At 41.9% G+C, this 23,477-nt stretch overlaps 2 protein-coding genes and 1 non-coding gene across 4 annotated transcripts; 1 reads left to right on the forward strand and 2 right to left on the reverse strand.

Moving 5' to 3' along the window:
* The first annotated feature begins 61 nt into the window (after positions 1-61).
* atms (RNA polymerase II-associated factor 1-like protein antimeros) lies at positions 62-6,938 on the forward strand. The gene is made up of 10 exons (XM_073089247.1): positions 62-310; positions 380-755; positions 1,114-1,403; positions 1,740-1,938; positions 2,321-2,503; positions 2,640-2,716; positions 3,162-3,389; positions 3,871-4,009; positions 4,904-5,098; positions 5,538-6,938. Exons 1-10 carry the CDS (start codon positions 237-239, stop codon positions 5,592-5,594), a joined length of 1,818 nt encoding a protein of 605 aa, XP_072945348.1. The 5' UTR covers positions 62-236; the 3' UTR covers positions 5,595-6,938.
* Positions 6,939-7,303: 365 nt separating this feature from the next.
* LOC140754253 (T-complex protein 11-like protein 1) lies at positions 7,304-22,578 on the reverse strand. 2 transcript variants are annotated; one of them, XM_073089217.1, is made up of 9 exons: positions 22,176-22,578; positions 21,430-21,624; positions 14,097-14,217; positions 12,859-13,065; positions 11,620-11,770; positions 10,897-11,060; positions 10,216-10,391; positions 9,718-9,884; positions 7,304-9,236 (listed from the first exon to the last, which is right to left on the reverse strand). In XM_073089217.1, the coding sequence occupies exons 1-9, from the start codon at positions 22,271-22,273 to the stop codon at positions 9,040-9,042; spliced, it is 1,476 nt and encodes a 491-aa protein (XP_072945318.1). In that variant the 5' UTR covers positions 22,274-22,578; the 3' UTR covers positions 7,304-9,039. The 2 variants fall into 2 exon arrangements, with proteins under 2 accessions (XP_072945318.1, XP_072945317.1); XM_073089216.1 differs by having other exon boundaries at positions 21,430-21,627; positions 22,176-22,577.
* Positions 22,579-23,306: 728 nt separating this feature from the next.
* TRNAT-AGU (transfer RNA threonine (anticodon AGU)) lies at positions 23,307-23,380 on the reverse strand. Its single transcript has one exon. It is a non-coding gene; the product is annotated as a tRNA-Thr (tRNA).
* Positions 23,381-23,477: the final 97 nt, after the last annotated feature.

The raw sequence follows: 23,477 nt of genomic DNA on the forward strand, positions 1-23,477 counted from the left end.
TTATGTTTTAATTAAATAAAACTTTTAATTTATGTTTATCTAAAATTTAATTTGAATGCACCACGAATGTAACTTGTCAAAATCATTGTCAGCGCAACATTTGTTATTGTCAAAAAGTAGCGTACGACACGAAGTGAGCGTAGTGTCTGTGTTTAATTTTAAAGTTAGTATTTTATTGAAAACGTGTATTTGTGAGATGCGATGAACAATTTCTATTGTGGGACAAAGTTGTACATATGATAATGCCGCCGACAGTGCAGAACAACGAGGCAGACCGCGAGAAGCGTCCGCAAAGAACAGGGGAGAGGAGGTTAGTTTGTTTATGACATACGTTATATTACAACAACATTACATTGTTTCACGAGTTTAAATATTACAGATCGGAGTTGGTGACCCGCGTGAAGTATTGTAACACACTGCCGGACATACCGTTCGATTTGAAGTTTATTACGTATCCATTTCCGTCGACGCGATTCATTCAATATAACCCGACGTCTTTGGAAAAGAACTATCGTTACGAGGTGTTGACAGAGCACGATTTAGGTGTGCACATAGACTTGATAAACAGGGATATATACCAAGGGGATGGCAATGCGTTATTAGACCCGGCCGATGAAAAGCTGCTAGAAGATGACGTCCTCACTCCTCAGGATTCGAAGCGGTCGCGTCATCACGCCAAAAATGTGTCGTGGTTGCGTCGTTCCGAGTACATATCCACTGAACAGACCAGATTCCAGCCGCAGACTATGGAGAAGGTGAGTTTTGTTGATTATGAAGATGGTCAATTAGGGTATGATGAATATTGGTTTTCTATGTTTCTATTTGTCTCACTGGCTGTTTAAATATTTATTACTGTGCAACCAAGTTTGCAAAAGTAACTTAAATAAAGGCATGAGTTTTTAATTTTGTATTTAGAGAAGCAAAACCTCTATCTCATTACAATGTAGTTTAGGTTTTTGATTTATTAAAAGATTTTTTAGATTTTCATTAAGTTGAAATATTAGTCAATTCAAAATATTAATGTATTATCTCTGCTTATTGTAAGGTATTCTAAAGTATAACTTTATAAACAACAAAACAACATTACATTTTTATTATACTTTTAATTTACAGGTTGAAGCTAAAGTCGGTTACAATGTTAAGAAGATATTCAGTGAAGAGACCCTCTATATGGACCGAGAAAGTCAGATCAAGGCCATCGAGAAGACATTTGAAGATAACAAGAAACCTATTGAGAAGCACTACAGCAAACCAGGAGTTACTCCAGTAGAGGTCATGTCGGTGTTCCCTGACTTTGACATGTGGAAGTACCCATGTGCCCAGGTCATTTTCGACACAGATCCTGCTCCGTCAGATAAGAATATTGCTGGACAAATTGAGGCGATGTCTCAAGCTATGATTCGGTAAGTGGGTGTGATATGGTGGTACTCTTTAAATTGCTATTAAAAAAACCATTTTATGCATGCAAGCTTTAAACTATATAAGAGTTCTAAATAGTTCAGTACACTTTCATTCCTATCCTGAATCTAGATGTTGATTATATGGAAATATATCTTTCTCCGGAATAATATCTAATATCCGGAATATCTTTGAAAGTTTTGGCAAATATTACATTGATGGATATTTTCTTTTCTTCTTCCCATTAGGGCGCCTCCCTAAACCCCCTTTGTAATATATTGTTATTGCAGACATTTTACAAATAAATCATGTTTTTACACTTTGTAATTTTTTGTTCCCAGTGGTGTGATGGACGAAAGTGGAGAACAGTTTGTTGCCTACTGTCTACCCACAGAGGAGACTATACAGAAGAGACGACGGGATATCACCGAAAGCATACCATATATGGACGGAGATACATATGAGTACAAGATGGCCAGAGAGTACAACTGGAACGTCAAGAGTAAAGCATCTAAGGGGTATGAGGAGAACTACTTTTTGGTGAGTGATTAATTGTATATCTTTATTTTAAAAATGCCAGTAACTACAATTATAATAACAATTTATTTCAATAGTAAGATCATCTGGAAAAACTAGCGCGTGTGCACCCTTCTGTATCTGTATTAAAAAATTCATTCATTCATGAGCAGAATCATAAGCGCACGCGTTATTGACGGATTATTACACGCGCGGCGATTGGCTCACTCGTATACTGTTTCCTCAAAACAGTTGAACGCCGTGGCCACGTATTACGTGTCCCTCGCGGCACATGCCCAGTACAGAGCGGACGATCGCTCCGTGCACACAAGCCAGTCTTACAGGAGTCCTACTGAGTGGATTGACAACTACTTATTTTTATTATATAACTACATTTGTTTCCCAGGTGGTCCGCAACCACTGCGTGTACTACAACGAGTTGGAGACGCGCGTGCGGTTATCTAAACGTCGGGCTCGGGCGGGTGCGGCGGCGCAGGCGCTCACCCGCCTCGTGGTGACGCACCGCCCGCTCAGCGCCGCCGAGCACCGCATGCTGCGGCTGCGCGAGAAGCAGCTGGAGCCCGCGCAGGTGGGTAGACGCCACGCCAAATTTCTTTTTCTCTTTTTTTTTAAATATGGCATGTTCATCGGCTACTCTTATATTATAAAAAAAACGCGCATGCGGTGCAGACACGTGATAAATTTGCAATAATTATATTTTCCAGGAGGAGGATGAAGAAGAGGAGGATGATGATGACGAAGATGATGAAGATAAACAGGAACAGGATGGAGAAAAAGAGAGGTATGTAGTCCTATATTATTGAACCAAAATAAGATCCTCCTCCATCCTTTTGAAATTTGAAACTTGATCACGGATGACTTGCAGACATATGGTAATGAAGGAGAAGTTAATATCCTACTGCCTTTTAAAATGTAAACCACAAATATGTAGAGTCATACATACTACTACTATTGCTAAGATTGTGGGTATCTAAACATATTATAGAGTAACAAAATCAAACATTTTAAAAACTTACCATGCGTGTATTGAAAAATAATGAGTTTGTTTAGTAACACTTCTTGTACTTGAAATACATATTGGTGCACGGACTGTTTCATTTTTATTATATACACTAAAGAAGTTTAATATTCTTACGTCTTTATGTTAATACATGGATGCTGTTCTTTATTTATTTTATTCATTTATTTAATAAGTTTTTGTATTGTATTTTGTATTTCTATTCCAGGTCTCGGTCTCGTTCGAAGTCAGGGTCCAAGTCTCCACAAGGGTCAGAGAGATCGAAAGGATCCCAGAGGTCCCGGTCAGGATCTAGGTCCAGGTCCAGATCTAAATCTAGATCTAAATCCAGGTCCAAGTCTAAATCGAGGTCCAAATCCAAATCGCGGAGTCGGTCGAGGTCTGGTTCCGGTTCGAGAAAGTCTAAAAGTCGTTCACCCTCTGCGAACTCGGCGAGGTATGAACAATATTTGTTTTGTAATTTTTAACTGTGTTAAAAACTTGGTGTAACTGTGTACAGTTGCATACAAAACATCATAATGTTCTAAGTTTATAGCAAAACAAGGGAGTCGTCAGCCGATCACTCAGTGGGGAGGGCAGCTGGTGGTTGGAACTTTTGTTTTTGCATGTGTATTTGAGAGAAACTTAGTAATGTCTAACTGAAACGTGAAAATCGTCTCACACGTTAGATTTTTACCAACCTTTAGCAGCTTCGACCTCTGGAGAGCATGATAAATGCATATTTAAATTGCGATTCTTTATAATCACAATCACTACATTGTGTATTGTGTATTGTTGAATAAAATGCAGTTATTTGATTAAATACATTAAAAATACAAAAAAAATGCTTATTTATGATATTTAATTTACTAAACTAAAAATATGCCTGGGATTCTTACCTCATACCACTAATCACTCTTTATACTCGTGTTCTGTAGGTCAAGGTCAGGGTCCGCGAGGTCCCGCTCTGGGTCCCGGCCGTCATCTCGGGCGTCGTCGCGCGCCAGCTCCAAGAGCGGGAAGGGCTCGCGCGCCAGCAGCCGGGCTTCGAGGGCTAGCTCGAAGGGTAGTGATAAGGTTGGTGTGGTTTTATTGAAATTTGCAACGAGCGTGAAGTTCATTTGAAATAGTTGGGATGGCGGGTTTTAATCGCTAATTCTTGTGCACACTGGAACTAGGTAGGCGAAATAGAGAAAGCGCGGACAAAGAAGAATTGGGTAGCTCTTCCTATGTAATACCGCACGTACCTGTGGTCTTGTAGATGCAGCTCGGCAGGTCCTCTGGTTTCTGTGCACTAATTGTAGGCTATGCGTTTTGCGGTGCGCGATGAAAAAAGCGGAAAAATGCAGTAAAATAGAGCCACGTGGTCGCGAAAAAGAGTACGTATTTGCGGCGCGGTGTCTAAGGTTACGTAGCTCAAGGCCCACTCGTTCGTCCTTGGGACTAGTGTCCAATGTGCATACAGTACGTCATCGTAGACGTCACCGGAGTACGTGCGTCGGGATTGGATGATTGAGGATGTGATTATGCACAAGCGAATAGCGTTGCGGCGTAACCAATAGTCATTGCCTCCTATGTTCTTATGTAAGTAATGGCAAATACAGTTGAATTCCTAGTTAATAATCCTAAAACATACTTCCGAAAAAAGAGATTAGGTATAATACAATGATATGTGGAAAAATTCTAACATTTTTGTTTTTTTTTGGAAATTAGTCATGACGAAATTTTAAAATATAAGCGACATTAGCATTCATAGTCCAATATTTTTGTTTCTAATACATTTCAATTAAGGGTTGGAATGTGTGAATAAAATTGCTCAGTAGCCAAAATAAAAGCTATCAATGATATCTACTTTACTTTTGTAACGACACACTTTATTTCGTTAACTATCACAGCTCGCTACTACTCCTCCTAAACCACCTAAGTGTTTGTTACATTTTTTTCATCTCGTCTGTCCAATTAATTATCCAGGGTTCAAAAGCGAGCTCGAAGGCGAGTTCCCGTGCATCGTCCCGGGCGAGCCGCCGGTCTTCCAGGGCTTCATCGCGGGCGTCCTCCAAGGGCTCGGGCTCCAAGGCGTCCTCCCGGGCCAGCTCCCGACGGAACTCGGGCTCCGGTAGCGCCTCCGAGAAGTCTAGGAGTCGGTCCCGCAGTGGCTCCAAACAGGTATGTTTTAGAATACTTGATATGTTGCGGTCAAGGTAAGTATCAAGCATAGTTTTAGTTCAATCTAGTCTTTGTCTTGTGCTATTTTATTATTACTTTCAAATAAAGAGATTCAAGATAATAGTTAGAATGATTACAAGATTATTTTCTACCTAATTTAGTCTACCAATCCACACTTGGAAGTATAACCCTTAGCATGCCTAGCATGGGGCGATAATGGATTGATGAATATTTAAATCAAATTTATTTAGAATAGAAAAAAAGCTGTGTTTTACAAGAGACTATTGTCCAAATTATTTCTCGTCCTTGGAGTGCTACTATAACCTCCTGTTTAAGTCAGTGGTATTTATAAACAATAATCTGTAAATTGACGGTAATTTGTATTATATTTTTTTTTCAAAACGAATTATAGTAATGTTATATTTTGAAATTATTTCAGGGATCGCGCAGCGGTTCAGCATCGAGTGCGTCATCACGGCATAGTGGATCAGATTAAATACAGACAGCTAAATAGACAAACTCACTTTAAAACTATTCTAGCACATAGCTTTAAAAATATCCAAAATTGTCTAGAAAATTCTATCAAGATGATATTTTGGTGTACTCTGTTTTGTCCTACGTCTGGACTCAAGGTTTGAAAATTTTGATAGTATATAAAAAGTTGGATTGTTAGCTATAGTAACATGCAATCAATTGTTGGTACATCCGGTCATTAAAAATGTTTATACACAGAAGTAAATTACGTAAAAAGACTCCTAAAATACTCTTTTATATTATATTATAGTCGATCTGATCTTGAATGGTTACCAATCCCATATAGGACAGCAGTCCTGCTCTAAATAATAGTTGGTAGAACTCTCTGTGGTTGGATTCCGGCGGCACCACCGTCACACCTATTTCTGCCTGATAAAAACTGTCTTAAGCGCTGCTGTGTTCTGGTTTGAAGGATGCGGTAAGGGAGGCATCCCGCTTAGTTCTCAGGTGTAATGGCGCATGTGTGACCGACCTCAGATAGGAATCTGGTCTTATCTGGGGTTGGTTTCAATTGTCCATGGGCGGCAGTAGCTACTTAACATCAGGTGGAATGCATTCTCGTCTGCTACCTCTATATAATATAAAAAAAAAAACAGTAGAACATACGTGTTCCTCCCTCTGTGAACGGTCCAACGCCGGATATTAAAACCAAAACACAGTTTTTTAAAACTACTATAAGACAGAAATAAGTGTCGGCCTGTCGCAGTCCAATCACAAAGACTTCTTAATTATCTGATGACTACTTAGTATTAGCATGTTACTTAATAATCGTCTACGCGGGGCGAGCCAAGGAGCATTTAATCTTCCATATTTATTAGTTACGAGCTTTTGCCCGCGGCTTCGCTCGCGGTACGAAGTAATATTATTAACAAAGAACATTTATACAAACTTTCATCGCCTATTTTATCCCCTTGGGGGTTGAATTGATCAAAATCCTTTCTTAGCGGATGCCTACGTCATAACATCTACCTGCATGCCAAATTTCAGCCCGATCCGTCCAGTGGTTTGGGCTGTGCGTTGATAGATCACTATGCCAGTCAGTCACCTTTGAGTTATATATATTTAGATTAGGAGTCTATTTTTCTATTACCTCTATTGTATGTAATGCCGACAAGCAATATGTAGAACTTTGTATATAATAAATGAAAGTCTTACAATGAAATAGTGTAATTTGTTCAAGTTGATAATTTAAAATGTTTAATGACTAAGTTCGTTTTAGTCGAATCTCTGCGAATGTTTTAAGACTGTCATAATTCTAAAATCCAATTTGTTAAATATGGCAATAAACCGATTGACAAAAACAAAATTTGACTACTTTATTTTCTCCCATATTAAAATTGCACCTTCCTTATATAGATAATATTGGTATTTAACCAAATATAAGTGTGCTTTCAAATGATTTTCAGTGTAACTTAATAAATAATGTAAATAATAAAGGTAGTACACTCATGACGTACCTCGCTGCCACATAAGAGATTGATAGATGACCTGTCATTTTGGTTTATAACTTATGTTGACACAAGTTTTACGTAACGTTAATTTGGTTTTTAAAGAACATTATTTGCACATATGGAAACATTTGCCGGTTATTTTAATATAATATAAACCATTTTATTTACAATAATGTTATATTTCAAGTCTATAATAGAAAAGGATAAAATATAAACAAAATTGCAATTTATTAGTGGTTTATTAATTTGATTATAAAACATTGCATACACACTTCAAGGTAACAATTTTGGTCTCACATTTGCCACTTAGTTCGGATGGTGTAAAATGTTATGTATTTAAAAACCAAATACATAATTGAAAAGTATTTCGGGTATATATTTAGACCTAAAAACGTAATGTAAGTTTTAAATTATGCATACATTCATAAAACAGACATTTATAGAGTAAAAATAAACTGATTAAAATTTTCGAGTATACTTAAAAATACTTTGTGATTTTTATTTTTTGTTCATAATAATATAATTGCGTTAGAATGGTATCCTAATGATATAAATGTTGGCCTTACATGTACCATTTTGATTCCTAGTAAAATTTATTTGTGATTACATTTCATAAACTAAAGGAATCATCGTGAGGAAATTGGAATCATTGACCTCTAAATAATGTTCCTAAATTAGTAAAATAACAATTGATAATATACGTTATTCACAGAAGCATTAATTGCAGTTTAATTAAACTAAAATAAATAACATTTAATTGCAAGTTACATAAACGTCACTTACTGTACATCTAGAAAAATGGATTTAAAATAGTAACCACTACGATATAAAATTGTGTTTTGTTTACAAAAATACACCTACATTTAGTTAAAAAGTATTTCGTTAACATTTTACTGATACTTTAACACAACACTCGGATACTGCTCAATGCTCCCTTATCACGTGTTTTACATTTTATTGTTAACAAAGATTTATCAAATTTCATTTTATTTATGATAGCAAATCAATGGATAGATTGATTATTAATAACGGGCGTAAGAAGGGCATAAGAAATTCGGCCTCTCGATCGAAGGGTCCGAGGTTCAAATCCCAAGCACGTAGTCCTAATTTTTCAAAGTATTTAATAATATAAAGTATTTCTAATACGCACATAGTATTAGAAATTAATTATCACTTGAGTAAACGGAGAAGGAAAACATCGTGAGGAAACCTGCACACTTGAGAGATTTATAAAAAATATATCTCAAAGGTATGTGATGTCTACCATTATGCACTTCGCCAGCGCGGTGAACTATGGCTTAAACTTTCTCATTCTGAGAGGAGACCCGTGCCTAGCAGTGGGTCAGTAATGGGTTGATGACGATGATGACGAACAGACGCAAGTGAATTATTAATTACACTTGTCTAAGCTAATCACTGTGCAGTAGGACAGCCTTAAAACTTCACGTGTACCATATTAAATTGAATAGTGACTACTAGATGTGAAAACGACAAACGCTACGCAAAAACGCAAGTATGCAAATGCCTAAAACTTCCCATCACATAAAGTATTTAAAAAATAAGTCTATTATTATTGCACTGTTTCACAAGTCCTTATTATGTATCCACATCAGAGAATTAGCACCAATAATTTGACTATATAAAAACGTCTTTTCAACTGCTATTATGAATGGATATGCAATTTTTTTATGAAATGTTTAACAATGTTTTCAACTTTTTCCTATAGTTTTTTATTATTGGTAGAGAAATAATCTTTTTACGGCCAATTTCTTACTGAACTTGGCCTTTGCACTGCCGCATAATTACAATAAGTTTCTTTAACATATTAAGCTAACGCAACGATTAATATTTAAGCGTATTATTCTCAAGGTAAGGCTTATTATAAGGTAGAATGCTGTATATATTGTATATGATATCCTTTCTTCGATACTTCCAGGATCTTTTAGCGAGTATTTGCTAAGTTCTGCTAAGTTCTTCTTGTATGATGTCCATGTAGTGTTGTGTGAACACGGCTTTATTGTGCATGACGTAACGTAGTAAGGTCCCGGAGACAGCGGTGAGTTCGCGGGTGAACGTGGAGAGCCCCACCGGGATTTGTCGGGACCCCCCCGCGCACACTAGGATCATTTTCAGGAACTCTAGGATTCTTTGACCTGAAAATTATAAATTTATTGTTTAAATGAATAACTTAATACTAATTATTTTGTCAGTGTAACTGGCTACAATTTTTGTTGTCTCACTTCAATCCTGTTTACATCTCATATAGAGCATGGGTCTTTCCTCATAATGCTTGCAACATACTTTACCACACCGTTCCTATAAGGTTTACAAAACAAGCTTTACAAGGTACAAAAACGTATGAGACATCATGCCAGGAAAATTGACCATTCCCCGTTTTTTAATACTCAAAGCGATTCCCATGATTTATGAGGAAAGATAAGATGGAATTCGTACTTTCTTCTCTGTTTTGTTTGCATATCGCACCACGATATCATGACGTGATTCCTTACTTTACACGTCATGAATTTCCACGACACATCGTTACGCAACGTACCACGATACGACACCATATCGTATTTATACTTTTAACCTTATCACACAAAACGTTATTAGATATAATTAAATAATACTCACGAACTATTTGTCGAACTCTATGATCAGGATCTCCGAGGGATGTGATCTGGGTTCTGATCAGATCTTTCGTATCAGCACTCAACGGTTCTTGGTTCATAGTTTCTAGCAACTGTTCTGTTTGTAGTATCACTTCTTCCGCAACTAAAGGCAGCACTGCTTTTAATTCTCTGTGAATGTGAATATAATATAAACGGAAACACGGAACATATTATATTACATACTAAGCGTGACCCGCGATTTCATCCGTGGTAAGGATCCGTCCTAGAAGTGTTGGACTAAGGTTGTCGGAAGACCGGTTCGAAAGTTGAATGGAGGCCCCCAGTATAAAAAGTTGATTTGATTTTATAGAATTAGAAATGTCTCATAGACTTATTCGCAGACAAATACGTATTTCATTATTGATGATGGAGCTTTATGATTATTTACTGGTTGTTCCTATCCTGTATATTCACTTCTATTAAAATCCGATTATAATAAAGAAACCAATATCAAACTCACATATCATTACTAGCGTTATCTATAATGATGAATATCTTCTCCTTCAGCTGTTGTTTGTGCGTTGCGTTCGGGTCGTTGCCGCTAGAGGGACTCACTAGCATTATGGACGCCACGTTGATCAAACGGTATACTTGCGTACCCAAGTCTGTGAATCTTGGCTTATCGATGGATACTGTCTGGAATTTAAAAAAAGTTGTGACGTCATCCATATTTATGATTCCTGTGATGAAGTACTATGTTAAATCAGTACAAGCATATAATAAGGCTTCGGGTTCGAATCCTGGCTAGTCAGTATAACGTTGAATTTAGATTTTTGTCCAATCTTGTCTGTTATGTTAATAGCACCCATGACACATTGGAACACCTGTAATCAACCTCAGATAAAATTAGATTCCTATCTAAAGTTCGCCACATGCATCTTTGCAACGGGTAGCGGCCATTGCAAAGAATAAGTTGGCACGCTTAAAAAAAATATGCCTCCCTGACCACACTCTTCAAATCAGAACACAGCAGCGCTGCTGCTGTTATTAGGCTGAAACAGCTGTGGCAGTGGTGCCGCTGGAGTCGAGCCACAGCGAGTTCTACTACTTTCGAAACTTCCCTATAATTTATTTTTTGCCTAGTTTTTAAGCCTGACTTTCCTATGTTCCTATGTTACATATGTTTCTTTTGTAAACTTACCTCAGGGTAATCATTCTTGTCGTCCCATTCCAACAGTTCGAGATATGCCTTAGCCAGAGTTTGTGCTGTCACATTCCTCACAACAATTTGGTCTGTAACCGGAAGACTTAGACCAGTCTTATCTATGTGTCGCTTCAACCATTCTCGGGTGTACTGAAGTCCATCTGTAAAAAGTATAATATTTCCAATATACACAAATGTGCACACATTCTTTACAGTTGTGTTATATTAAATATTACTAAGAATTAATACATTTCTAAAACCAACCACCCAAAGAACCAATATGGTTTTGCAATATACTGCGTAGCAAAAGTAAGGGCACACTAATGCAGTTATGTGCCCGGGGTCCCGCTCTCTCTTCGTCTCACTAGTATCTACAATTTGCTGTTGCCACGCTACATGTTTGTATATTCAGAGCGGACTAGAAATTTGGCGCGGACTCTACTGCCACACCTGTTTCTTTTTCTATTTCAACAAGACAAGGGTGTGGATGCTGGCTGAGTTACATATGAGGCGACGATCTTAGTCATTAGGTGTGGCACTCCTTCTGTGAGAGGCTTCAGATAGTTTCCTGTTCTATATGGAGTTGGTTACACATTTCCATTGGCGACACTTACAAAATGGACTGCATGTTCGTTTGTTACTTCAACCTATAATAAAATATTAGTGGAAGAGTCCAGGCGTTGACTTTCGAAACCAGAATGTACCTTTAAAATATCTCACCTTCAGAAAGCTTAAGCATCTCATCAAACTTGGTTCTCTCGTACTGCACACTCTCCTTCTGCACGTGTGGACGGATCATAGCTATGAGGGTGTTCGCTAGGTCTAGCTTGAGCACCTCAAGAGTTTCTAATATGGATCTGAAGACTTCCACCTATAATCGACAATGTTACAGTACATTTTAGTTTCCACTATAGTAATGAACAGTAAAGTTAGCTACTGGGAAATCTTGCTCTTGCTTCTTCTCCATAACGAAACACCTTGTGAAGTGGTGATAGTTGTATTGACATTCAAAAAGTGCTATGCAAAGAACCTATTTTGAATAAAAAAAACTGATTTGATTTTGATTTGCTACTGGCATTATGCAGTGATGACCCGTGTGGCGGAGCGGTCACCATAACGGTCTGAAGCGCAGAGGCTCGCGGGTTCGAGCCCCGGCCAGACAGAGGTGTTTGTGTATTTTTCTATGTGTGTGTGGTACCATAGGGTACCCACGACACAGGACCCACCAAAAAAATATTTGTACACTAATTGACTAACTATTTAATTACCGCATTTGTGCACTATAATAATATTTGTAGACCTAATTTAATAGATAATAATAAAAATACATAAAAAGTTTAATATGTAGAGGGCACTATTGCAGTTATCTTGGCCATGAGAAATACAAACTTGGCGCAGTAGCAGAAGGCCGATTAGTATAATAAGGATATAATTAATTCAAACAAGAACTACCTTTTCCTCACAATTTTATCTATGTTTAAATAGTATCTCATAAGATTTGTATATATAGTATGAGTCTTCTCTTCCTTAATTACTTATCAGCCGTTCAAAATCAGAATCATTTTTCCAATTTAACTGGTACAAATCCAAAAATTTACTTTATTTTTCTTTAAATATAGAAGTAGCGACGAGTGTGTAGTCCACCTGATGGTAACTGGCTACTGCCCGCCCATGAAAATCTGTAATCAATCCCAGATAGGATTAGATATTTCTACCTAGGATCTGCCAGATGCACCGCAGCCTCTAATTACTAAGCTGGAATGCCTGGGAAAAATATGTCTCCCTTACCACACCTTTTAAACCTCACCACAACAGTGCTTAACACTGCTGTTGTAGGCAGAAATAGGTGTGGCACTGATGTCGCCGAATTTGGACCACAAAGGATCCTTTCAAAACCACCACCACTTATTCAAACAATGAATTTCTTCAGCTTTATTATATATAGTGTAGATTACTTACAGTGTCAGTCAAGGTGGTGATATTCTGTATCATCTCGTCTCTCGCCGGCGCCGCCAACTTGGCCATGAGGTCTATCACGAACTTGGCGTACTTGTGGAAGTCCAAGCTGTTGTTCTCAGCTTGCTGCTTTATGAAATCCGTGTCGAGAACTTCCTCTATCATTTCCTTGATTCTCGTGTGCCGTGGTAAGAGGATTGAGAAGAGACCCTGAGATAATGCAAAATTATTTGCAAAAAATATTTTAGTTATATATTCATATAAATCCAAAGGATTTTCATTACGCTATATTAAGTTAAGATTAAAACTACTTTGCAACAATCCACTACAAATATGTATACCATCAGGTATATGTTTTAAACCTTGCAGCATGTACCTACCACCTTCGCACAAAGGACTAACTTACGTCGTTTTGCGCTATTTGTTTTTATTAAGTTTAGAAAAATTAGACCATCTTTCCACTTTATTATACTACTTTTCAATTGTCCTCTACCCAAAGAAGTTAGAGGTGGCTGATAAAATTTCATTCATTCAAAATCATACAACCCTATTGGTAGAATTGACAAAAACCCATCTCTTAATCGAAAAATCCGTTAATCTTACTATAGTCAGATTCATAATTAGGTGTCCAAATTGTAAACAAAGGTGTTGACCTATCAAGAAAATATGTTTCAAATGGTAGTTTCTTATTTTTGACAATATTAAATTAATATCACGATAATAAAATAATAATCTAAATAAATTAAAATCATTTCACATTATCCAATATTTATATTAACTCCATTTCATTTAAACCAAACAAGATTTATGGTAGAAAATTAATTTGTGATAATGGTAACACAATCAGGGTCCAAAACATTTTTTGTGCCGCCATTTTTAAGTTTCGTAGTTGATATTATTCATTTTCGTGATCGTAGTCGAACTCGAATATTTTCTAGTTTTCATAGCGCCTTTTTTAAAATCGTGTGCAGTTATTAAGTTTTTGTTTTTTGTCGAGTTTGTGAAAGTATTCAGTTCTTGTAAATTTGTTAGGATTTGTAATACCTGTGATCGTTTTTGACAATGATATTTCTTTGTTTACATTTTGGACACCTAATTATGAATCAGACTATAGTAGTATTCAGATTTTTCTGATTTCAAGTTTTAATAAAAAAAATAAACAACAAGCCAAATAAATAGTATAAGTATGGACCACAAATTTAATTGAATGACTTTTAATGTTATTTATTTTATTTCAGTACCTGTTTAACATCCTCCAATAGCACCAATGCCTGTTTGTACTCCGGTGGATCAGAATTAAGCTGCTCTCTAAGAATGTCAAAGTATGCCCTGTGCATAGTCTCCTTTACAAGTTTTTGGTAGCTGTAACAATAATTATTTTTTAGTTTGAATCTCCAATATAAAATATAAAGTAAATGTATCAAAATATTGTGTTTAACACTTACAATTTATTTCTTTATATTTCAGTTACCTTAACAAAAAAATAGACAAATTGAGGAATTCAGGTTTTGTAGGCATGAAAAAATTAACAAAGAACGAAATGTTTTTAATAAAATATGTACACAAATTGTTGTAACAATTTAGTTAAATGTGTACTTCAGAATTATAATTTACATATATACAAATAGTTAGATCTTAATAGCAATTCTGATATGTGAATATTATACTTTTTCGTTGTTGTGTTTTATTGATAAGTTCAAAATTACTAAGGTCTTGCCTATTTATGTACTATATAATGATATGCCTCTAGGCTTTATACATAAATAAATTTAGTAGAATACTTGTCAAAAAGTATGTGTGCCTTGTATAAAGGCAGCCTTATCTTCATAATATTCCTTCGAACTTGTGTGTTGTTGTTGTAACAAAGAATAAATACACTTGATAAGTGCATGTGTGAGTCACTGTGTTAATAGCCTTAACATTGAGTCTTAAGGCAACAAAGGATAATAACTTTACTTCATATATGGTGTTACTAAACAATACTTGTTTTTAATGTTTTTTCAACACCACAATATACATTTATTTATAAAGGATTCTATAATGATTTTTTACTTAAAACTAAAAAGAATAAGAGAAAAGAGGACTCAAAGTACTGAAAGTTCTCCATAACATTCAAAGATTTTTATGAGGTTTACTAATGTTACTCAATCTGGACTTTTTATTGTTAAAACTAGCGATAACGCAGACAGGAAACCTGATGGACCCCCCCGAATGGGCTGCCACCTTGTCGTGGTGGGGGGGCTTGCGTGTTCTAATGATCCCCGAGGCTATACGGCAGAGTTACTCATACCGGAAGGCGAAGGGTGAAGGACCAGACTAAGAGCGGCCCAGGGGAGCTCACCCCTTAAAAAAGAAGCAAATATGAATAAGGCTAGTTGCGAAAACGGTGTCCAGGTGGGTACCCGAGAGGGAGAATCCCACCCCTCTGCTACGGCGGAGGGCTGCCCCACGTACTCTGGAGGGGGCAACAACTGCCTCGTAGGTCGGCAATCCGCCGACCTTCGTAAACACGACCAAAGCTTATCGATACCGGACTCTGATTTGATAAACGAGATGGATAAAATGCCTGCTGGGCCAACGACTCGAAGGAGGACGCGGCAGGTTAAGGGAAGGACAGTAGCCCCACCTACACCAGCCGTCTCGTCGGACGGGGACGAGTCATCGGACTGTTCCCTTATGTCCGGAGTGTCGGATCATTCCATAGCCACGTCGATGTGCGCCCGTAAGAGAGCGCTACCGGCTAACAATAGCGGAAGCGAGCGCCCTAAAAAGAAGACCATGAAGCTCCAGTCAGGCAAGGATGAAGACGGTTTCCTGGCCCCCCCAGTTCCAGCGGCCAAGACTAGGGCAAAGGCGGCTCTCCCGAGTGCCGAAGAGCTGAGCCGGGAGATGCTTGAGCAGCCTACAGGCGACCTAGGTTCTCGTATAATCGAGAACCTGGAGATTATCGAACAGGTCGCGGAAAAGTCCCGTAATGTGAAGGGCGATATGATGCGCACCATCCGCATGGCCGTGCGACACATTCAGGCAGCAGCAACGGAGGTAGTGCAGCGGGCGACCACTGCGCACCTAGAAAAAGAGAACGCCACGCTGCGTTCCCAGCTTACTGGCCTGCATGACAAGGTGGAGGCTCTCACTGCGGAACTAAATAAGCTGCGCCGTGAGAAGGCCTCGAGTAGACCCGAACCGACTGGAGCTGAAATGAGGAGGGCCGGAAATCGGACGGACGACTTGATGGACCAAATCGGGTCAATAATAGATCGAAAGTTGGCGTCCTTTAGGGATGAGCTCTTCCCCGGCAGAGCGATCCGGCCCCCCTTAGGGCAGAAGGCCCCACCCGTAACGCCCGCGCGTCCTACAGCGGTCAAAGCACCGGTGCGGCCTACGGTTGCGTCGACTTCGACCGCGCAAGCTGAGACGTGGGTAACAATTGTGGGGCGCAAAGCTAGGGCGAGGGAGCGTGCCCCACCCCTGACCCAAGCGGAGCCAGCTCGGAGGCAATCTCCAAGTCGCGGGCGAGGAAAGGGTGCTCCACAACGGCGTCCTGCGGCCAAAGGCCAAAGTCCTGCGCAGGCACCGACGGCTCAGGCACCCAAAAAGGACCGGGCTGGGAAGAGGAAGGCGGCCAAGCGGAGGCTCCCACGAGTACCGAAGTCGGCGGCAGTCACCGTAACGGTGCCCGAAGGGTCAGACGTCACCTATGCGGAGGTGATGAGGACCGCGAGGGGACAGATAAAACTGACCGATCTGGGCATCGTCGAGTTGCGCCAAAAGAAAGCTCTCAATGGTGGCTTACTACTCGAAGTGGCTGGCGAGGACAGCGCCGAGAAGGCTGACGTACTCGCAGGGAAGCTGCAAGCGGTCGTCGCAGAGATGGGCGTCAAAGTGGCGAGGCCCTCAAAACAGGGCGAGGCCAGGGTGATGGATCTAGACGATTCCGTCACCCAGGAAGATGTCGCCAGCGCCATTGCTGCGACCTGCGGGTGTGCGATCGCCGACGTTAAGGTTGGAGAGATTCGGCAGAGACCTTCGGCTTTGGGGACAGTATGGGTGCGCTGTCCCCTCACAGCCATCCGGAAGCTGGCCGCTGCGAAGCGACTTCTTGTCGGGTGGGTGTCCGCTAGGGTGGAAATACTGCCGGCTAGGTCACTCCAATGCTTCCGTTGCCTCGAGATGGGGCACGCTCGGCACCAGTGCACCAGCACCAGGGATAGGAGCGCTCTGTGCTACGTATGTGGCGAGCCCGGTCATAGGGCGAGCCAATGCAAAGCACAGACACCAAAATGCGCCCTATGCGTGGACCTCGGTCGTCCATCTGACCACCGCCTGGGTAGCAAGAGGTGCACGCCTCCGAAAAGGAGGAAAAGAGGCAACGGAGGGGATGAGAATGCGGCCAAAGCTGCCAGCTCAGCACGGACAGATGGGCCTGCGCATCCTAGCGCTTCGTCCCATTGTCCGCCAGTGGAAGCGATGGACTCTTAATGGATAGGTCTCCGTCACTTAAGATACTCCAGGGGAATCTGAACCACTGCCGCGGGGCGCAGGACTTACTCCAGCAATGCCTCGTGGACTGTTCGGTTTCCTTGGCTGTGGTGGCGGAGCCCTATAGAGTTCCGGAGCATCCGCGGTGGGCAGGAGATGATGCGCAGTCCGTCGCCGTGTACTGGGCGGGCGGTGAGGGAGATCCCCCTTTCTCCAGGCTTCACTCCGAGCGGGGCATAGTCGCAGTGGAGTGGGGTCCCTTAGCGGTGCTGGGATGCTATGTCTCCCCGAACTGCACACTGGCGGCATTCGAGACGTTCCTTGACCGTGTGGCAAACTGCGTTCGGTCCTGTCTTCCCCGACCGATACTCGTGATGGGCGATTTTAATGCCCATTCGAGGGTCTGGGGAAACAGACGAGACAGTGTCAAGGGAAGGGCAACGCTCGAATGGGCAGCTGGGCTCGACCTACGTCTGCTGAATCGTGGCTCGGTCAGCACGTGCGTGCGTTGGCAGGGAGAGTCGGTTGTAGACCTGTCGTGGGCGACTCTTTCTGCCGAGCGCTTGGTCACGGGCTGGAGAGTGGCCGACGACCTAGTCACGTTGTCTGACCATCGCCACATATTGGTGGACGTAGTGTTACAGCTTCCGGCTGTAGACGCCCGCCGTGCAAATGATCAGCCGCGTCGATGGGCATTGAAGCAGCTCAATCGAGACCTGCTCGTTGCTGCTGCCCACGTCGTTGACTGGTCTAGTGCCGCCGAAGGGGATGACCAGCTCGAACCCGAACGGGAGGCGATCCGGCTCAGGGATGACATGGCGGCCATCTGCGATACCGCGATGCCGCGTGTCAGACCTGCCTGGAGACGTCCTGTGTACTGGTGGACGGAGCGCATCGCACGGTTGCGTGCAGCCTGCCTGCGTGCCAGACGCCAGTACACTCGGGCTCGACGTCGCCGGTCAGCCGGCGCTGCGGAGAGGGAGGAGAAGTACGTGGAGTACCGGGTCGCAACGACATTGCTTCAGGGCGCAATCGCCGAAAGCAAGGCCCGGAACTGGAGCGCACTCGTGGAGGGGCTTGACCGGGACCCATGGGGACGCCCGTACAGGATGGTGCTCGGCAAGTTACGTCCATGGATGCCTCCTCTCACGGAAACTCTCGACCCGCTTTTCGTGGACACAGTGGTGGACAGCCTGTTTCCAGGAACCACTGACGAAACGGGTCCTCGCGCCGCGTCGCCGGATCTCCCTGGTTGGTCAGACGACTTGGCAGTCACTTCTTGCGAGCTCGACGGAGCCATAAGGCGCATGACGAGGCGAAAAACTGCTCCGGGGCCGGATGGAATTCCAGGCCAGGCTTGGGTCTTGGCGCTGACAGTGCTGGGGGGGAGGCTTCAAAACCTGCTCACCGCCTGCTTGCGCTATGGACGATTCCCGTCCGTGTGGAGGCAGGCGAGGTTAGTGCTGTTGCACAAATGGGGCAAGCCTCGGGACTCCCCATCAGCCTATAGACCCATCTGCCTGTTGGATGAGGCGGGTAAGCTATTCGAGAGGATAATTTCTTCTCGAATTAGCCAGCACTTAGCGTGCCACGGCCCGGACCTCTCCGAAAACCAATTCGGCTTCCGGCAGCGTCGTTCGACGGTAGACGCCATTCTCCGCGTCCGAACGCTCTCAGAGCAGGCCATATCCCAGGGTAGAGTAGTCTTGGCAGTAAGCATTGACATTGTCAACGCTTTTAATTCTCTACCCTGGAGAGCGATCATGGAGGGCCTGTCTGCGCATCAAGTGCCTTCCTATTTACAGGAGGTTTTGAAGGCCTACTTATCAGACAGGCGTATCCGCTTCCCAGGTCGCTATGGGAGCGTTCACGAGAGGAACGTCATGCGCGGGGTGCCGCAAGGTTCGGTACTGGGTCCACTACTGTGGAATATCGCATATGACGCAGTGCTGAAAACGGTGCTCCCACTAGGAGTGAGCATCGTTTGCTACGCCGATGACACCCTCGTTCTCACAGAAGGGGTGTCTTTTTCGAGAACGGCTCGGCTAGGAGAGCTCGGGGTAGCACGCGTCATAGCGAAGATCCGCGGGTTGGGCCTACAGGTAGCGTCCCAGAAAACCGAGGCGATATGGTTCCACGGCCGTAGGCTAAGAGTTGAGCCAGCTGAGACCTCAGTGCGTGTCGGCGAAGCGGATGTCCGGATAGGCAGGTTCATGAAGTACCTTGGCCTAATATTGGACAGCCGCTGGTGCTTCGACGAGCACTTCGATCGTCTCGTCCCTCGGATTCATAAGGTAGCGGGTGCCATGCACAGACTGCTGCCGAATCTCGGGGGACCAAGAGAAGAAGTCCGCCGTCTCTACGCGGGTGTGATACGCTCGATTGCGCTCTACGGTGCGCCGGTATGGTCGGACAAACTGTCTGCCAGCCGGCGTCGTGCGCGGAAACTGAATTCCGCGCAACGTACGATCGCAATCAGAGTCGCCCGAGGTTACCGTACCATTTCGTATGAGGCGGCGACAGTCCTGGGGCGGTTTCCGCCCCTGGACATTCTGGCGGATATGGACGCACGGGTCTTTCATAAGATCCGAGTCCTCCGTCAGAGGACTGAACTCTTCAACGAAGAGACGATCGGAGCGCTTCGGAGGAGAGCCAAATGGCGAGCTCTGAGGTGCTGGCGCGAACGGCTTCACGAGCCTAGGAACATACGCCAAAGGGTGGTTGACGCTATCCTACCGAACTTTCGGGCCTGGCTGAAGAGCAGGGGTAGAGTGACCTACCGCCTTACTCAGATACTCACCGGACATGGCTGTTTCGGTGAGTATCTGAAAAGGATACAAAGAGAAGAGACGGCCCGGTGTTACCATTGCGGGCACGACGAGGATTCCGCACAGCACACGCTGCAGTTCTGCCCGGCGTGGGAGTCGCAGCGGCGGATCCTCGTCGAAAAAGTGGGACCGGATCTCTCTCCGTCGGCCATCGTCGGAGCGATGGTTCAGCGCAGCGAAGCCTGGGACGGCATGATCACCTTCTGCGACATGGTCATGTGTGCGAAGGAAGACGCAGAGCGAGCAAGGGAGCGCGCTGAACCCGCTCGGAGGAGAAATCGCCGCGGCCGTACTTAGCGGTCCCCGGCGAGGTATCCCTGTAGTTCCGGGACAAGAATAGGGCTACGGTATCCCCTGCCTGTCGTAAGAGGCGACTAAAAGGGGGCTTCTGGGGTCGTGGGTGGCAAGAGTGGGAGCTCGAACCACCCAGCCAACGGCCCCGGGAAGGACGGCGGTATGTGTGGTCGCATACCGTCGTATGCACCAGACGGTGCGGTGAGCGATAAGCTCACCTGGGCGGAGCCCGACGGGGCAATGCGCTAAGAGGACTCCGGTTGCGTTCCTTTGGAGATCCCGGAGTCCTCTACGCAGCGCTGAGGACGGCCACCGGGGGGGTTTTAGTGCGGTAAGAGTCCCACATAACCCTGTGTCGCTCCCAAGGCATCGGGTACCTTTTGAAGGTTTCCCCCTCGTCAACAAAAAAAAAAAAAAAAAAAAAAAAAAAAAAAAAAAAAAAAAAAAAAAAAAAAAAAAGGAAACCTGATGGAAAGTAGCTACCATTACCTATGGACATCTGCAGAGGAGTCACCAATGCATCAACAGCTTAGCTTTTTTAATATAGGCGTAGCAGATGAGAATGCAGTCCATCTGATCATCATCATCATCATCATCACTTCAGCCTTAAGTGTAAGGTAAGTGACTACTACCATAAATGGACATCTCTAATCAACCTACCTGAGGTCAGCCACAGATGTGCCTCTACCCCTGAGGACTAAGCTGGAATGCCTAGGAAATAGTACATTACAATACGAGGACGTAAAACATTTTTCGTCCGCGTGTTGTATAAAATTTTATATTACGGGGTCGGAAATGGGGGTTTTGCGCACGTAAAACGTCAATTTACGCACGCCGTGATATAAAGTATGTTTCCCTTACCACACATTATGATTGAATCTTTCACAGTTTAAGATTCTATCAGCAGAATATTAATAAACTATGTTTTATACTAAGTAAAGTAAATGCATACAATAAGTTTATACCATACCTATTATCTGGTGGTTCAAAGGGCTCCAACTTGAAATCCTGATCCACTGCTATTTCATGAGCTAAAGCCATATTCTGCATGCCATGGGCAGCTTTCATGATGTCCTCTAGGGTTACAAACTTAGGGGGAGATGCCCCGGTGATTGTAGAGCCTCGCACTCGGAATTGCAGAGGCTCGCTTGCAAAGAAGCTGCGGCTACTGAAATATTTAAAAAAAAAACAAATGTTGTATTAGAATCTTTGTGAGGAAAACAAAATGTATGAAACTGAGTTCTATAGCAATATCTCAAAGGTTTATGATGTCAATCAATCCACACTTGGTCAGTGTGGTGTGACCATAGTTTTATTTCTAGCTTTATTATAGTGTTCTTAGACTGAGAGGAGACCTGCTAATATGTTATATTTACTATGTAATTGAGTCCATGGCTAAATCACACTTTAAATTAAGAAGACAAAATATTGGTTATCTCCATATATTCGTGGAGGGAGAGTATTTTTCGACATTTTTTAATGCACCTAATGAATATAAATAATTTATGACACAATTAGTTACAGTGACAATAACAAACAGTGACATAATATGCTGTTACAATAAGACACTTTGTTGGTTCATTGTTCAATTCCTTTAAATGTAAAAAGGCTGACTACAATCATTTTAATGTCCTCCAATTCTCACTTTAAGTTAGTTAAAGCTTCATTTATTTTATTAAATTCCTTGTACGTGGCAAATAAAGGTACAATACAAACCCCGATCCAGTTGAAATAGGCTGTGAGGGAATTCTCATATTTTTCTCTTTGTCTCCGCCCTGAGGCCCGGAACCACTTGGCGTCTCGCGTTCACTCATCTCGAAGCACTAACTTGTAATGAACAGGTATTCAAAACCCTTTCAACCCATATAAGGATAACCTAAAGGCTCAAAAAGTCACAATCATCTGAGTATACTATCACCTTGAGTCATAACTCATATCACATAACCTTTTAGGAAAAGTCGAAAAATTTATACAATAATTTACTTTTATAAACAACATTCAGCGTGAATGTCGAATGTAAATTCAGTTTTTAGATTTTTGTACACTTTTAAGGTTTTTCTTTCGTAAATGCTACAATGTTTTCATTTACTTGTCAATTTTGCGAATGTCAAAAAAAGATCTATCTATTGTCTGCAGTCTGCACTCTATTTATTCTTCATAAATCGTACAATAAGTGAAATGGAATCTTGCATTTTGTCACACATAAAATGTTTTTATGCGTTGATTTGATTTTTTACCTTGCTTTATGTAGTTAATTCCTAAATATTTTAACGTGGATTATTCTTAGATATTATTTCGCGTGTTAGTATGTAGTATATAGTACTATTTATGTTCTATACTCTTCTCTAAGTTTACCATGGACGTGTTTGTTAAATAGTGGCAAACTCAGAGGTTGCAAACTCAAGAAAATGTATTTTTTCATAATTGCAAATAAAAATTTACAATTATGAAGATATTTTAAAATGCTATCTGTAAAAAATATCGTAAGAAAATAAACATGAGTTTTTAAAAGATGAGGTTATGCCATGTGTTGAGTGTTGACTAACGATACGAACTTTCGCAATCGCAGCACGGATCAATAAAGGCTTAAAACGATCGTACATAAAGTTTCAATACTAAATTGATTGCGACATAGGACACTTGTTGTTCTTGGGATTTTATCTTATCGGTATCGAACTAATAAAAAATAAAGGTTTTAATGAAAATATAAAAACTAAGAAATCGTCAGTTTGTCTAAATAATAAAAAAGAGTAAGAGAGCAAATAAAAAGAATTAAAAACAAACACTTACAGGTCTATTAATTTTCATGTAAATTTAAATTCTAAAAAAAATCAAGATCGACGAGGAAGGCCCCGGCGAGATTCGAACTCGCGATCTCCTGTTTACTAGACAGGCGCTTTAACCAACTAAGCCACGGCGCCTCTTATGAAGTCTAAAAAATTTTAGACATACCGTGTTCGTATTAGTGATCGAAGCATACGGTACAATTATTACGATGTGTTCAAACAGGATACTTAT

Source organism: Epargyreus clarus, unplaced genomic scaffold (genome assembly GCF_041222505.1).
Source record: "Epargyreus clarus isolate Ecla_fem2 unplaced genomic scaffold, WU_Ecla_fem_2.2 ptg000029l, whole genome shotgun sequence".
In the NCBI taxonomy this organism is placed as follows: Eukaryota; Metazoa; Arthropoda; class Insecta; order Lepidoptera; family Hesperiidae; genus Epargyreus; species Epargyreus clarus.